This window comes from Pantherophis guttatus, chromosome 8 (genome assembly GCF_059756535.1).
Source record: "Pantherophis guttatus breed Tessera chromosome 8, ASM5975653v1, whole genome shotgun sequence".
In the NCBI taxonomy this organism is placed as follows: domain Eukaryota; kingdom Metazoa; phylum Chordata; class Lepidosauria; order Squamata; family Colubridae; genus Pantherophis; species Pantherophis guttatus.
Window position 1 is genome coordinate 5522279 of NC_142070.1, and position 13661 is coordinate 5535939.

General features: G+C 43.2%; 1 protein-coding gene across 8 annotated transcripts in view; it reads left to right on the forward strand.

Annotated features, from left to right (window-relative positions):
• CTNNA2 (catenin alpha 2) overlaps positions 1-13661 on the forward strand; it is a 575368-nt gene that overhangs the window by 505478 nt on the left and 56229 nt on the right. For all 8 annotated transcript variants that reach the window (XM_087874837.1, XM_087874835.1, XM_087874839.1 and 5 more), the window contains exons 13-14: positions 3020-3171; positions 12642-12755. In XM_087874837.1, coding sequence (XP_087730963.1) covers positions 3020-3171; positions 12642-12755 — 266 coding nt within the window. The remainder of the gene's footprint in view (positions 1-3019; positions 3172-12641; positions 12756-13661) is intronic.

Below are 13661 nucleotides of genomic sequence, written 5' to 3' on the forward strand. Positions count from 1 at the left end.
TGTATATATATCTATAATAATTTATATATATGCATGTATCTCAGAACATTCAGGGCACATCGGTAACATCATGAGGTAAATCAAACAGCATACAGAGCCTACAGAAGAAAAAGGCGGGAAAAAAGGGTTACTCCCTCTCCACACCTACAGCAACCAATCACAGTGCAGATTGCCTCATGCAGGAGCCAGCCCTTTCCAATCAATCAACTATAATCTGTGTGTTCTTGCTCATCGTACAACCCTACTTTTCCAGCTACTAAATTTAAATAACAAAAATTGAGGCAGGAGAACATATAAATCTACCACACTGGATGGGGGATTCTGGGAACTGAAATCTTCGTCCTCTTAAATCTTTCGCAAGATAATTTTCAGTTCTTTATGTGTCTCTGAGCTTGCATTATTAAAAGTTTTATCAAGAAAGTAAAAATAAACACAAACTAATAAAGCATAAAAGAAGCAAAGGAAGGAAGAGAAAATAAAATACAGTGTTAGAAATATTTACAAAAAATAGAAAAAAGCAGCTTCTGATTTTTTTTTCTGCAGTAAAGAATTGTGCATATTGTACTTTTAACCTTAATCCTTACTCTTTTATGACAAAACAGCTTACTTTTTCCTATTATCCATTTTTTTAAATCATCAAAACCACAAATCATGACTGCATTTTTTTCCCCCTGCTTCATGCAAACAGTCTACAAGGGGTTCCCAATCAGCGCTAAATATACTGGGTGTTTTTTCCCCCTCTAATCAAAGAAGTTAATTTAGCCACCTCTGCAAATTCCATCATCTTCACCGGCCATTCCTGATAATCTTTATTTCAGTAGCATTCGAAGGTAGAAGCTGTTGGTGAAATCTAATTTAGGTGGTGTGTTGAATTTGTGTGTTTTTTTTTTCAAAAGAGCTTTAAAATCCTTGCTTTGCACCTGACTCTGTGGATAACTGTGATATAGCAGATATCTCGTAATGTAAGGATGAGCGCATCGATGATTTTGTGCGGTTTGTGATGTTACTCCTTCTATTTGACCTTAAACCTTTCCATTCCTATTTCTTCCCGATCCTCAGATTAAAGAGAACCTCAGTAGGAAATTTTGCATCAGTACATTTTAATTGCACATTTCTACACATGCAATTTTTCCTCCAGAAGCACATGCTTTAAAAAAAAAATCATAACTTTGGTGAGTCAAGAACTGACTCAGAATATCTTAAAACTATGAAAGCAAGTAGATTATTTAAACCCCAGGGCACGCTCCAACTGGTTTCTCACAATTTTCAGAGAACAAAATTCTTTCTTCCATCAATTTTATGAGGGAACTGAATTTAGGTTAATATCCCCTTGCAGAATATTTATAAGGTTTCAGAGTATATATGCCAGTGGTGGGTTTCAACATTTTTTTTACTACCGGTTCTGTGAGTGTGCCTTGGTGGGCATGGCATGGCTTGGTGGGCATGGCTGGTGGGCATGGTAGGGGAAGGATACTGTAAAATCTCCATTCCCTCCCCAATCCAGGGGAAGATTACTGCAAAATGCCCATTTCCTCCCAATCAGCTGGGACTTGGGAGGCAGAGAATAGATGGGGGCGGGGCCAGTCAGAGGTGGTATTTACTGGTTCTCCGAACTACTCAAAATTTCCGCTACTGGTTCTCCAGAACTGGTCAGAACCTGCTGAAACCCACCTCTGATATGTGCCCATATTAGTGCTAAGGCAAGATTTTAGGAATGGATGTGGAAAGCTTAAAATGAAAACGTCAAGATCCATTCAGGTTACAGTAACTCAATCAGAGGTGGTATTCAGCCGGTTCAGACTGATTCAGACGAACTGATAGTAGCAACCTGCAGGGGGGCCCGCCCACCGGCCTGGGCACAATCCTGTCCTATATCGCTGTGTTTTTGATGCCACACGCATGTGTGGACGGCACGCGAGAGCGAATTGTTGTGTTGTTTGACATTGTATGCATGCGTGGACAGCGCACACAAGCGAATTGCCATGTTTTGTGATGCCACACACATGCATCACATTTTCAGTGCTGGTCAAATCGGTTGCTACAGTATATGAAGCCCACCTGTGAACTCAGTCCTCAACAGCCTTTTGAGTTTGTTCAACTAAAGTCATGCCAAGTTCAAGGAGAATATTTGTAGCTCAGGGTTGACATGAGGGGTCCTTGGTGCTCTCTGAGCTTGCTTGTTGTCTTGCAGATGTTTCATGATCCTAACTAGGTAACCTCATCGGTGCTAGTGTGTTTCATTACCCTAACTAGTAACAGGGATGATGTTACCTAGTTAGGGTAACGAAACATTTGCAAAAAGCAAGCAAGCTCAGAGAGCACCAAGGACCCCTCAAGTTAAATGTTTCAGAAGACAATCTTCTGCATTCCAAGATCTCCAAACAACTACTATCCATACAAATGATAGTCCCCATCCTGAAAGAAACACACAGTATTGAACTGATTAGAAGAGAATATTTGTAGCTCAGGGTTGAAGTGTGGTATCCGTGGTGCTTTTTGAGCTTGATGGGGGGTTTTTTACAGACATTATATTACACAACTAGGTAACGTCGCTGCTAGAAGGGAATGGGCTTCAGAGAGTAGACCTTGTTGCCCTCTAGACTGATTATATTACCTAGTTGGATCATGAAACATCTACAAGAAAACCACCAAGTTTAGAGAGCACCAAGGACCCACGTTATTGAGTGGATTGCTCAGAGATTTGATAGCAATCTGCTCCCTTGGTGGATTGCTAGAAACCACTGGATCTTGCAAATCTCTCCAGTTCTTCCCTGAATGGCCTGCTCTGGAGTAAGGAGAGATCTCCATGATGGAGCAGACCTTCGTAGCTGAAAAGCATTCTCCATGAAACTGTTCCTTAAGCCTCATAACTTTGCACAATTTACTGTACTCACGTTATCTGTTAAATTCTTTGCCCACCCAATCTTGCTGCAGCACCATCATCTTCCAGACACGGGGAAGCACTAATGTTACACAAGGAAATCTACATTCTCACGGCCTTTCCTTTGGTTTAATTTAGTGATGCCGCGTTTTGCTGAACAAGTGGAAGTCGCCATTGAGGCCCTGAGTGCAAACGTCCCACAACCGTTTGAAGAGAACGAGTTCATTGACGCCTCTCGCTTGGTTTATGACGGTGTTCGAGACATCAGGAAAGCTGTATTGATGATCAGGGTACGTAAGATAACTGGGTTTTTTTTACTTTATTAGGATCACATCAAGGAGAGTTGTAAAGCTATTCCTTGACTTATGACCACAATTGGACCTAAAATTTCTGTTGTTAAGAGAGAGCGTTGTTAAGTGAGCTCTATGATCTCTGCAGTTCTTAAGTTATTAACAGAGTTATCAAGTGAATCTGACTTCCCCATTGACTTTGCTTGTCAGAAGGTCACAAAAAGTTGATCACGTGACCCTGGGACACTGTTAATTGTCATAAATATGAACCAGTTGCCAAGCATCTGAATTTTGATCCTGTCACGTGGGGATGCTGCAGTGGCCGTAAGTGTGAAAAATGGTCATAAGTCACTTTTTTTTCCAGGGCCATTGTAGCTTCGAATAGTCAGTAAACAAATGGTTGAAAGCCAGGGACTATCTGTATGCTTCCTTGCAAAAATATGAAATGCATAAGAGATGAGATCCAAATAAAACAGAAGCATTTCCCAGAATAAATAGACAAGCAAAGTAATGTTTTCAATTTACAAAAAGATTGTAACTCCTCTGCTGTTTCTAAAACGTTGGCATCCTAATAGGTAAACACCTGATGTTGTCTTCTTTTTAAGGAGGAAATAAACATTTTGTTTGCTCAGATACTTAAAAAAAAATTAAGTACAATACTATAACAGAAGTCGAGATAAATTGGTCATCCCAGGGTTGCATGTTTAATCATTCTAGTCTGATTCCTGTGGTTATTTTTGTCAGGAGCGAAAGATCAGGTCCACAGGTAAAGATCCAGCTAAACTGATTTATTGCTACTCATGCCTATGCACCGCAATGTTCTCAGCTAACTGTGTTAGATGGTTAGAGTTAATTTAGGGTCAACAGAATTCAAAAGAGGTTGGACTTAGTTCACTTGTCCGTAGGGTTACGTAGGGATTCTAGGCTGATTCCTCGTTTAATTTCACCCCCAGGCTCTGCAAAGAAGAGCAACAAAGAGGATTAGGGGACTGGAAGCTAAAAGATATGCAGAATGGTTACAGGAATTGGGTATGTCTAGTTCAATGAAGGGACATGGGGGCTCAGTGGCTAAGACCCTGAGCTTGTCGCTTGAAAGGTCGGCAGTTCAGCGGTTCGAATCCCTAGTGCCGCGTAATGGGGTGAGTTCCCGTTACTTGTCCTAGCTTCTATCAAACTAGCAGTTCAAAGGCAGTTAAAAAATGCAAGTAGAAAAACAGGGACCACCTTTGGTGGGAAGGGAACAGCGTTCCATGCGCCTTTCACGTTTAGTCATGCTGGCCACATGACCACGGAGATGTCTTCGGACAGCACTGACTCTTCTGCTTTGAAACAGAGATGAGCACTGCCCCCTAGAGTCGGGAATGACTAGCACATATGTGCGAGGGGAACCTTTACCTTTAGTTCAGTGAAAAGAAGGACTAGAGCGACATGATAGAAGTGTTATCTCCTATCCCAATATCTAAGGGGCTGCCACCAGGAAGAAGGGGTCAACCTATTCTCCAAAGTACCTGAAGCAGGGGTGAAATGGTCTGAAGTCTGCTACCGGTTCACTTTGCTACCAGTTTGCTTCACTCGTGCATGCATGGTGAGTGCCAAATGCGCAGTGCGCACAGGTGCTACCGCACAACACTGAAAAAGGAGGATTAAGAAGCCTTTTCTGAGTCTTCAAAGGTAAGTAGAACAGCGAGGGGGGAAACAGCTGTGCCGCGTGATTTAGATTCGCTAGAAAGCAGGATTTCCTGCTTTCTAGCGAATATAAATCGCGCGGCACAGCTGATCATTGGAAATACTGGTTCGGCCAAACCGGTAGCATTTTTTTTACTACCGGTTCGCCTGAACCGGTAGCATTTATTACTACCAGTTCAGGCGAACCGGTCCGAACCGGTAGCATTTCACCCCTGATCTGAAGGCAGGACAAGAAGCAATAGATGGAAACTAATCAAGGAGAGAAACAACCTAGAACTAAAGAGGAATTTCCTGACAGTTAGAACATTAATCAGTGGAACAACTGATTAACAAAGTTGAAGATCCTTCGTCCTTCTTTTCATTAAACCAGACATACCCATTTTCAGCAACCGTTCATCATATGTTTCAGCCTCAAGTCCTCTAATCTTATGAAATATCTGTCAATAACCCTTCCTTCCTTCCTTCCTCCCCACCCACCCATCCAAAAAATCCCATCCCTCACACCCACAATTATTGTCTTGATTTCCCTTGCTTGGACCGTTGTAAATGTTAATGGTGGAGAATTCTCTTCTTTCCCCTTGTATATATCACAGCAACGGCAAATTGGATAGCCTAATTGCCAGTTTGTGTACTTGGATATAAGCAGCCCCATTAGCGAAGCCGCGAGATTGTCGATCAGCTGCCCTTTAATAATCAGCAGTTCAATACAGATCAGTTTTCAAAAACTAATCACAGGGCAACCAATTTCCTTTTCATCCAGAATACTTTCATTGAGAAATTAACACATTTTTCCCAGTTGTCTGGGTGTCTGGTTTTCAATTGTGCCGAGCACATTAAAGCCACTTGTATCCCTTTAGTGCTTGTATAGAACTCAGAGAAGGAAGATGGGTATTTTTAATATCTAAATGAGTAAATAAATTAACTAACTGCTTCACTGAATCTCCAAAGGGAAAGGCTTCGGCATTTATTCAGGTAAGGAACTGTCATTTCAACCCCGAGTAAGCAATTGATTTAATTTTATCAGGTTTCTTCTCCTTAATAAACTTAATAGGGCAATAACAGAAGGAATCATTTTGCAAATGGCTTTCCGGCTTTTTCCTTACTAGCTTGCCAATCAGCCTCAACTGGTGGGATTTTTTTAAAGGATAGAATAGAATAGAATAGAATAGAATAGAATAGAATAAAATAGAATAGAATAGAATAGAATAGAATAGAATAGAATAGAATAGAATAGAATAGAATAGAATAGAATAGAATAGAATAACGGAAGGGACCTTGGAGGTCTTCTAGTCCAACCCCCTGCTTAGGCAGGAAACCCTACACCACTTCAGGCAAATGGTTATCCAACTTCTTCTTAAAAACTTCCAGTGTTGGAGCATTTCTGGAGGCAAGTCGTTCCACTGATTAATTGTTCTCACTGTCAGGAAATTTCTCCTTAGTTCTAGGTTGCTTCTCTCCTTAATTAGTTTCCACCCGTTGCTTCTTGTCCTGCTCTCAGGTGCTTTGGAGAATAGCTTCTTTGTGGCAGCCCCTGAGATATTGGAACACTGCTATCATGCCTCCCCTAGTCCTTCTTTTCATTAAACTAGACATACCCAGTTCCTGCAACCATTCTTCATATAGAGGTAGTCCTTGACTTACAACAGTTCATTTAGTGACCATTCCAAGTTACAACGGCACTGACAAAAATGACTTATGACCATTTTTCACACTTACAACCGTTGCAGCATCCCCGCCCCAGTCACATGAGCAAAATTCTGATGCTTAAAAACTGACTCATCTTTATGACGGTTGCAGTGTCCCGGGGTCATGTGATCCTCTTTTGCGATCTCCTGACAAGCAAAGTCAATGGGGAAGCCAGATTCACTTAACAACCGTGTTGCTAACTAAACAACTACAGTGATTCACTAAACGAATGTGGTAAAATGGGGCGAAACTCACTTAACAAATTTCTCACTTAGCAGCATAAATGTTGGGCTCAATTGTGGTCGTAAGGCGAGGACTACCTATACGTGGGGAGGGAGTAGAAAAGTCTTAAAATATCGTACATAAAGGCAACTGATTTGAGCCCAAACTTAAATAAAAAAATTATAGACCAAACTGCATCAATCTTCTATTGCTTTATCTACCCTTTAGTATATATTGTCCTGTCACAATAACTGGGATTTCCCCTAAATAAATGCTTGGAAGGAAAACAGCCAAGTTGGTCTATCTGTCTGCAAAGCCATTAAACGTCACTGTTGGCTGTTGTTTCTGCTTTCAGTGGTGTTTTCCTTATCTAAGATCCGATCACAGCTGTTCATTTGATCAACAAGCATCTCATCCGATCGCTATACCATCTACCACTCTAATGGCAGAAAGTGAAAAAGGAATTAAAGAGCCTCTTGAAGCAAGTTAAAGAAGAAAGTGCACACTCAACGTTAAGAAAACTAAGATCATGGCGTACGGTCCCATCACTTCCTGGCAAATAGAAGGAGGGGAAAAATGGAAGCCGTGACAGATTTTATTTTGCTGGGCTCCAAGATCACTGCAGACAATGACGGCATCCATGAAATTAAAATTAAATTAATGTGTAAAAGAGTCTTGCTCCTTGGGAGGAAAGCTATGGCAAACCTAGACAGCATACTAAAAAGCAGAGATGTCACCTTGCAGACAAAAGTCCGTATACTCTAAGCTACGGTTTTCCCATGAGTAACGAATGGCTGTGAGAGTTGGACCATAAGGAAGGCTGAGTGCTAAAGAATTGATACTTTCAAATTGTGGTATTGGAAGGAGATCAAATCCGTTTTTGTTCAGCAGATATATTCTCATTGAGCCCAGAGAGAGAAATATCTGCCTCTACCTAGGATTGAACTCACAGCCTCCTGATTGTGTGAGGCAAGAGCTCCACCTCTAGGCCACCGCACCACTTTAAAAGGACTCAACCCTGATTATTTAAATATTTGGCTCAAATATTTTTGCCAGCAAATGACTCCTTGGAAAAGATGGAAGGCAAAAGAAGAAGGGGGCAGCAGAGGAGGTTGGATAGCGTCACCAAAATGAACATGAATTTGTCAAACTCTGGGAGACAATGGAGGACAGTGGCCTGGTGTGCTGTGGTTGATCCATTGGTCGTGAAGAATCAGACACAGCAACTGAACAATGATAACAATCCCATCAGAGTTCTGTTGTCCATGTTGTTAGCAAATACTCTTTCTCCCAGATAAACCATATACAAATATAGCTGTTGTGGCCCGCTGGCGGCCAGTGGAGCTAGCAGCAGTCAGTCAGTGAGGAGGTTGGGGAGGAACATGGGCCAGTTCGGGGGACTGGACAAAGCTCGGACAAGGACTCTGCGTCGGAGGCAGAGAGGGAGTTAGACAGCAGTGAGGCATAGGAACAGCTGGAGCCCGTTCCCAGTGTGTGCATCCGCAGAGCTGCCAGAAGACAAGAACAACTCAGAAAGCAGGGTCAACTCGGGAGTAAAGCCACACCTTGGAGATGATTGGCCCCTCCCCTAGGAAATGAAAGAGGAGTGAACGGGGAGCGGGCTTTTGCAGGAAACAATTTGTTCGTGTGGTAGTTGCAAGAGTGGAAAGTTCTGTTTGTGACTCTAAGAGACTCTGTGCCAAGTTTTGCCTTGTGCTGCGGTTGGAAACAAGTTATGTGGCAGCTTGCCAAACGAGATATTCCTTTTTCAATATTCCTTTGAAAAACTGTTTGGACAAACCTTGCTGACTGTGAATGACCGTAATTCACAGTTGTGTAAATAAAAGAGGTTTTGCCAGTAATTCCTGCCTCCTGCTTGTTAAGGGAGCCTAGCTCAGAACAATAGCATATACCAGTGATGGCTAACCTTTTTGCCATCGCGTGCCAGGAAGGGGGGGGAGGGGGAGGTTCTTGCGCATGCCCATACCCATAATTCTATGCACCCCGCGCATGCGTGTGCGACCCCACTCACTCCCCCTTCCCTCCTGGCATGCAATGGCCTGGTAGAGAGAGGCCTCTCTCCTATAGAGGCTCTGGAGGCTGGGGACAGCAAAAAAGTCACTTCCTGTCTACCCGGAAGTTGGGAAACGGGCCATTTCGGGCCTCTGGAGGGCCTCCAAGGGCATGGGGAAGGCTGTTTTCGCCCTCCCCAGATGCATAGAGAGGATCTGGAGCCAGGTGAGAAAGAAAAACAGGCCTTCCCCACCCCTCAGGCCCTCCAGAGACAGGAAACAGCCTGTTTCCCTACTTCTGGTGGGCCCAGAAAGCGCACGCGCCGGAGCTAAACTGGCATGCCAGGCAACATGGCTCCATGTGCCACCTGTGGCACAGATGCTATAGGTTCGCCATCACAGGCATATACCATAGCCTCCTCCTGATACTCTTCATATTGAGGAATCCTGTGGCCCTGGGGATTCCAGCAATTGTAGTTCCACTACATCTGGAGGACGTCAGATAGAGGAAGACTGTTTTACAGTAAGGGAGAGATATTTAATGTCAGTTGTCTCCTTTGTAATAAAGTCACTGTAACTGCTTCGGATGGTTCTTCAGTTGCAGCTGGGGCAGTGCAGACAGCCCTTGGCTATTCCGTCAGAGAAGTTTAATGTTTCTTCTGCCCGCAGAAGAGGAAGAAAAAGTGACCAGAAGATGGGGATGCATTGCTCAATTGCAGAGATCTGGAGCGGTTCTTTGGTCTCCCGAAGCCACTGCTGAACCCTCCAACTTATCTAAGTGCCTTTCGGATAAAAAAAACCCTGCCTTCTCCTTGTTAAGGCAGCTAAGGTTATCTTGACTGTTTTCTTATTTGAGCAGAATCCCTGTTGATTTCAAGTGGGAGTTAATAGGAGAACATGAAGAATAAATAACAAAGCATAGACTCATAGAAAAGGAAAGAGAAGATGCTTGCCATTCAGAGAACTTTGAAAACACCCAGCAAAATGTCTCGACAATACACCCACCCTTTCCCTTGGAAGAGATAATTCTCAGTTTAATGGTTCTCTCACCATTTATTTGTTTCATTTATACACTTGTGTCTCTCCTTGATTATATTTACAAATAACTCAAGGTGGTGAATGTATCCAACACACCTTCCTCCTCCTATTTTCCCCACAACAATTCTGTGAGGTGGGTTGGGCTGAGAGAGAGTGATTGGCCTAAAGTCACCCAGCTGGCTTTCGTGCCTAAGGTGGGACTAGAACTCACTGTCTCCTGGTGATTGGCCCAAAGCCACCCAGCTGGCTTTCATGACTAAGGACAGGGCTAGAACTCACTGTCTCCTGGTGATTGGCCCAAAGCCACCCAGCTGGCTTTCATGACTAAGGACAGGGCTAGAACTCACTGTCTCCTGGTGATTGGCCTGAAATCACCCAGCTGGCTTTCGTGCTTAAGGCAGGACTAGAACTCACTGTCTCCTGGTGATTGGCCTGAAGTCACCTAGCTGGCTTCCATGTCTAAGGCAACACTAGAACTCACCATCTCCTGGTGATCGGTCCAAAATTATCCAGATTGGCCCAAAATTATCCTTTCATGACTAAGGTAGGACTATAATTCCCAGTCTCCTGGTGATTGGCCCAAAGCCACCCAGCTGGCTTTCATGACTAAGAACAGGGCTAGAACTCACGGTTTCCCAGTTTCTAGCCTGGTGTCTTAATCTCTAAAGCAATGGCTCCTTCATGCCGTGCCTTTGTTTGTAGAGGCCATCACGAGAGCTATTGCCCTGTTCAATCTGCTATATTAACCCAACCATTTTTTTAACCATCTCAGCTCTAAAACCCTAAAGAAAGTATTGAAAAAATGGAGAAAAGACCAAAAGAATTACAAGGAACATTCTCCTTACTTTGGCAAGCATAAAATAGGGAGTGTTGCAATCTTCTCTACACTCTCACAATCCAGAGGTTTGTTCCATTGTTGTTGTGGTCCGCCAGCAGCCTGCGGAGCTGGCAGCAGAGTCAGACAGTGAGGAGGCTGAGGAAGAATATGGGCCAGTCCTGGAGGCAGGAGAAGGCCCAGATGAGGGCTCTGCATCAGAGGCAGAGATGGGGCCAGGGCCATCTGGGAGTGATGAGCAGACTCCAGAGCCTCCAGAGTCGGACAACAGAGAGGCAGAGGAACAGGAGGAGCCTGTTCCTAGTGTGTGCATGCGCAGAGCTGCCAGAAGGCAGAGCAGCTAAAGCAAAAAGGACGACTCGGGAGTAAGGCCAGGAGATGATTGGCCCCTCCCATAAGGCTTAAAAGACCAGCAATGGCTCTTGGGCTCTTTGTCGTAAAACAACGTTGATAGATTTGTTTCTTGTCTTGCTGCATTTATTTCTTGTCGGCGTCTTCTGCTTCTGAACTTTTGCCAAGAAAAGCCTTTGGCAGGTTGCCTAATTAGACCAAGGTTGGTGATAAGGCTGAAGAATTGTGTTATGAAGAATTTGTTTTGAATTAGTTTGGACTACGCTGAGAAGGAGTTAATTCTCAGATGTTCTAATAAAGACTGTTTGTTTTCGAACTGATTGCGTCTGATAATACCTACTTGGGCCTGGGTCACAACAATTGTCAAGTCTTGTGGTCAGGCTATTAACCAGTGGTGGGTTTCTACCAGTTCTACCCGGTTCGGGCAAACCGGTAGCGGCGGTGGCAGGTGGCTCCGCCCACCCAACCAGACATCATCACGGACGCTCTGCGCATACGCAGAAGCATCTGTACATGCGCAGACGTGGCACGTGACTCACATTTGCGAACCAGTAGCAAAGGTAAGTGAAACCCACTACTGCTATTAATAATTACTCAGATCACACTTCAGACTGTGTCCAATTTAGAGAAAGAGGGGTAGGCCGGTCTTCTCCCCATCTTTGAGCTCAAGGAGCCTTTTTTTTTTTGCAGGTATTTCTGTAAACTCTTGGAGGAGGGTGCAATCTGTTCAGCCTGTTGTCTTGTAGGTCTTCTTTTTTTTTTTTCCCCCTAGAGAAGAAATACAATTATTTTGAAATATCACATTCCAAGCGGGAAATGCGTCCTAGGGCTGTCCCTTTGCCCCAATGTACATTCCCCCTGTTAACAGGCTTAAGAGAAATCACAGCAAGGTGATGATTAATGCTGCTGGGGAAAAAGCAGGTTTCGAACAACTTCATTTTTTTGTGGACAATTCAATTTGGGGTCCTGCCTGCCTTTGCCGACAAGTTAATTTAAAATGAAGACGAAACAACATTTTCTGGGCAGGTTAGTTGATAAAACACGAACGTAGCAATCACTGGAATTCATTTGTATCCTTTGTAAGTTTGCCTTCTGTTTTTTTCTTCCTTCCTTCCTTCCTTCCTTCCTTCCTTCCTTCCTTCCTTCCTTCCTTCCTCCCTCCCTCCCTCCCTCTCTCCCTCCCTCCCTCCTTTCCTTCCTTCCTTCCCATAAAACCTCTCTTCTTTTCTTCCTTCCTTCCTCCCTCCCTCCTTTTTCCTTCCTTCCTTCCTATAAAATCTCTTCTTCCTTCCTTCCTTCCTTCCTTCCTTCCTTCCTTCCTTCCTTCCTTCCTTCCTTCCTTCCTTCCTTCCTTCCTTCCCTATGTACTCACACAACCTCCCTCCCTCCCTACACAACTTCCCTTCTTCCCTTCTCTTCTTTTTCACACAATCCTTCTTTCCTTCCTTCCTTCCTTCCCTTTGTACTCACACAAACTCCCTCCCTCCCTACACAACTTCCCTTCTTCCCTTCTCTTCTTTTTCACACAACCTTTCCTTCCTTCCTTCCTTCCTTCCTTCCTTCCTTCCTTCCTTCCTTCCTTCCTTCCTTCCTTCCTTCCTTCCTTCTTATCTTTCCTCCCTTTCTGCCCTAAAATCCAGACTCCCGAAGAGCTAGAGGATGATTCTGATTTCGAACAGGAAGATTATGATGTCCGTAGCCGGACAAGCGTTCAAACTGAAGACGATCAGCTTATTGCTGGCCAAAGTGCAAGGGTGAGTTTACGGTCTAAGCAGTGCATGAATATCTCTTCCAATGTGTCTGCTTCTGCAAGCTGATTTGGAGAATATAAAGCTTAGGATGGCTACCGAGCGTGAAGTTTCATTTTGAGTTCTCAAGAACTGAGTTAATTTGTTTGACACTCAAGTGGGGTTGGTTGGAGAAGTTTGTGCACAACAGAAAAAAAAAAAATCTGTTGATAGTTCTTTTTGCATGACCCAAGATTCATGCCAATGTTTTTTTTTCTTAAAAAAATTTTTTAACACCTAATCTGATAAATTTGTCAAAACTCCAAGGAATTCAAGCTTTCCTATTAAAACATTGAGAAAAAGATCAGGTTCCTAAACCTTATAATAATGGAGAAAACATGCCAAAAAATTGGGACAAGTGTCCCAATTTTAACATGCTGAATATTATGAATTACTGATATCAAAATCTCCAATCAGGATAGAAAGTTTTTCTTAAAGAAGATTGAAATACTTTGCAGATAGCATCTCATGTTTCTCAAGCCACAACTGAATTGATACAATTGTTTGCTATGGCATCTGAAATTAAAAAAAAAAAACCTAAGTATAATTTTCAGCTGCTAAAATCACAACCAACCAAAAATGGCATTATGGGCCATTTCATCATACAAACTTTTGATAGTAATCCATAAAATTAAACCTACCTTTTCTTCTGTTTTAACCAACCAGATGGTATACACGCTTGCAGGATGGTATAAATTTTGTTTAAGAAGCTCCACCAACCTAACAAACTGAATACATATTGCTGTTAATATATTTAAACGTTTCAGTCATGTACCTCCCTTTCCCTTGTGTCCTCCAGACCAGGGGTCTCCAACCTTGGCAACTTTAAGACTTGTAGACTTCAACTCAGCAAAGCTGGCTGAGGAACTCTGG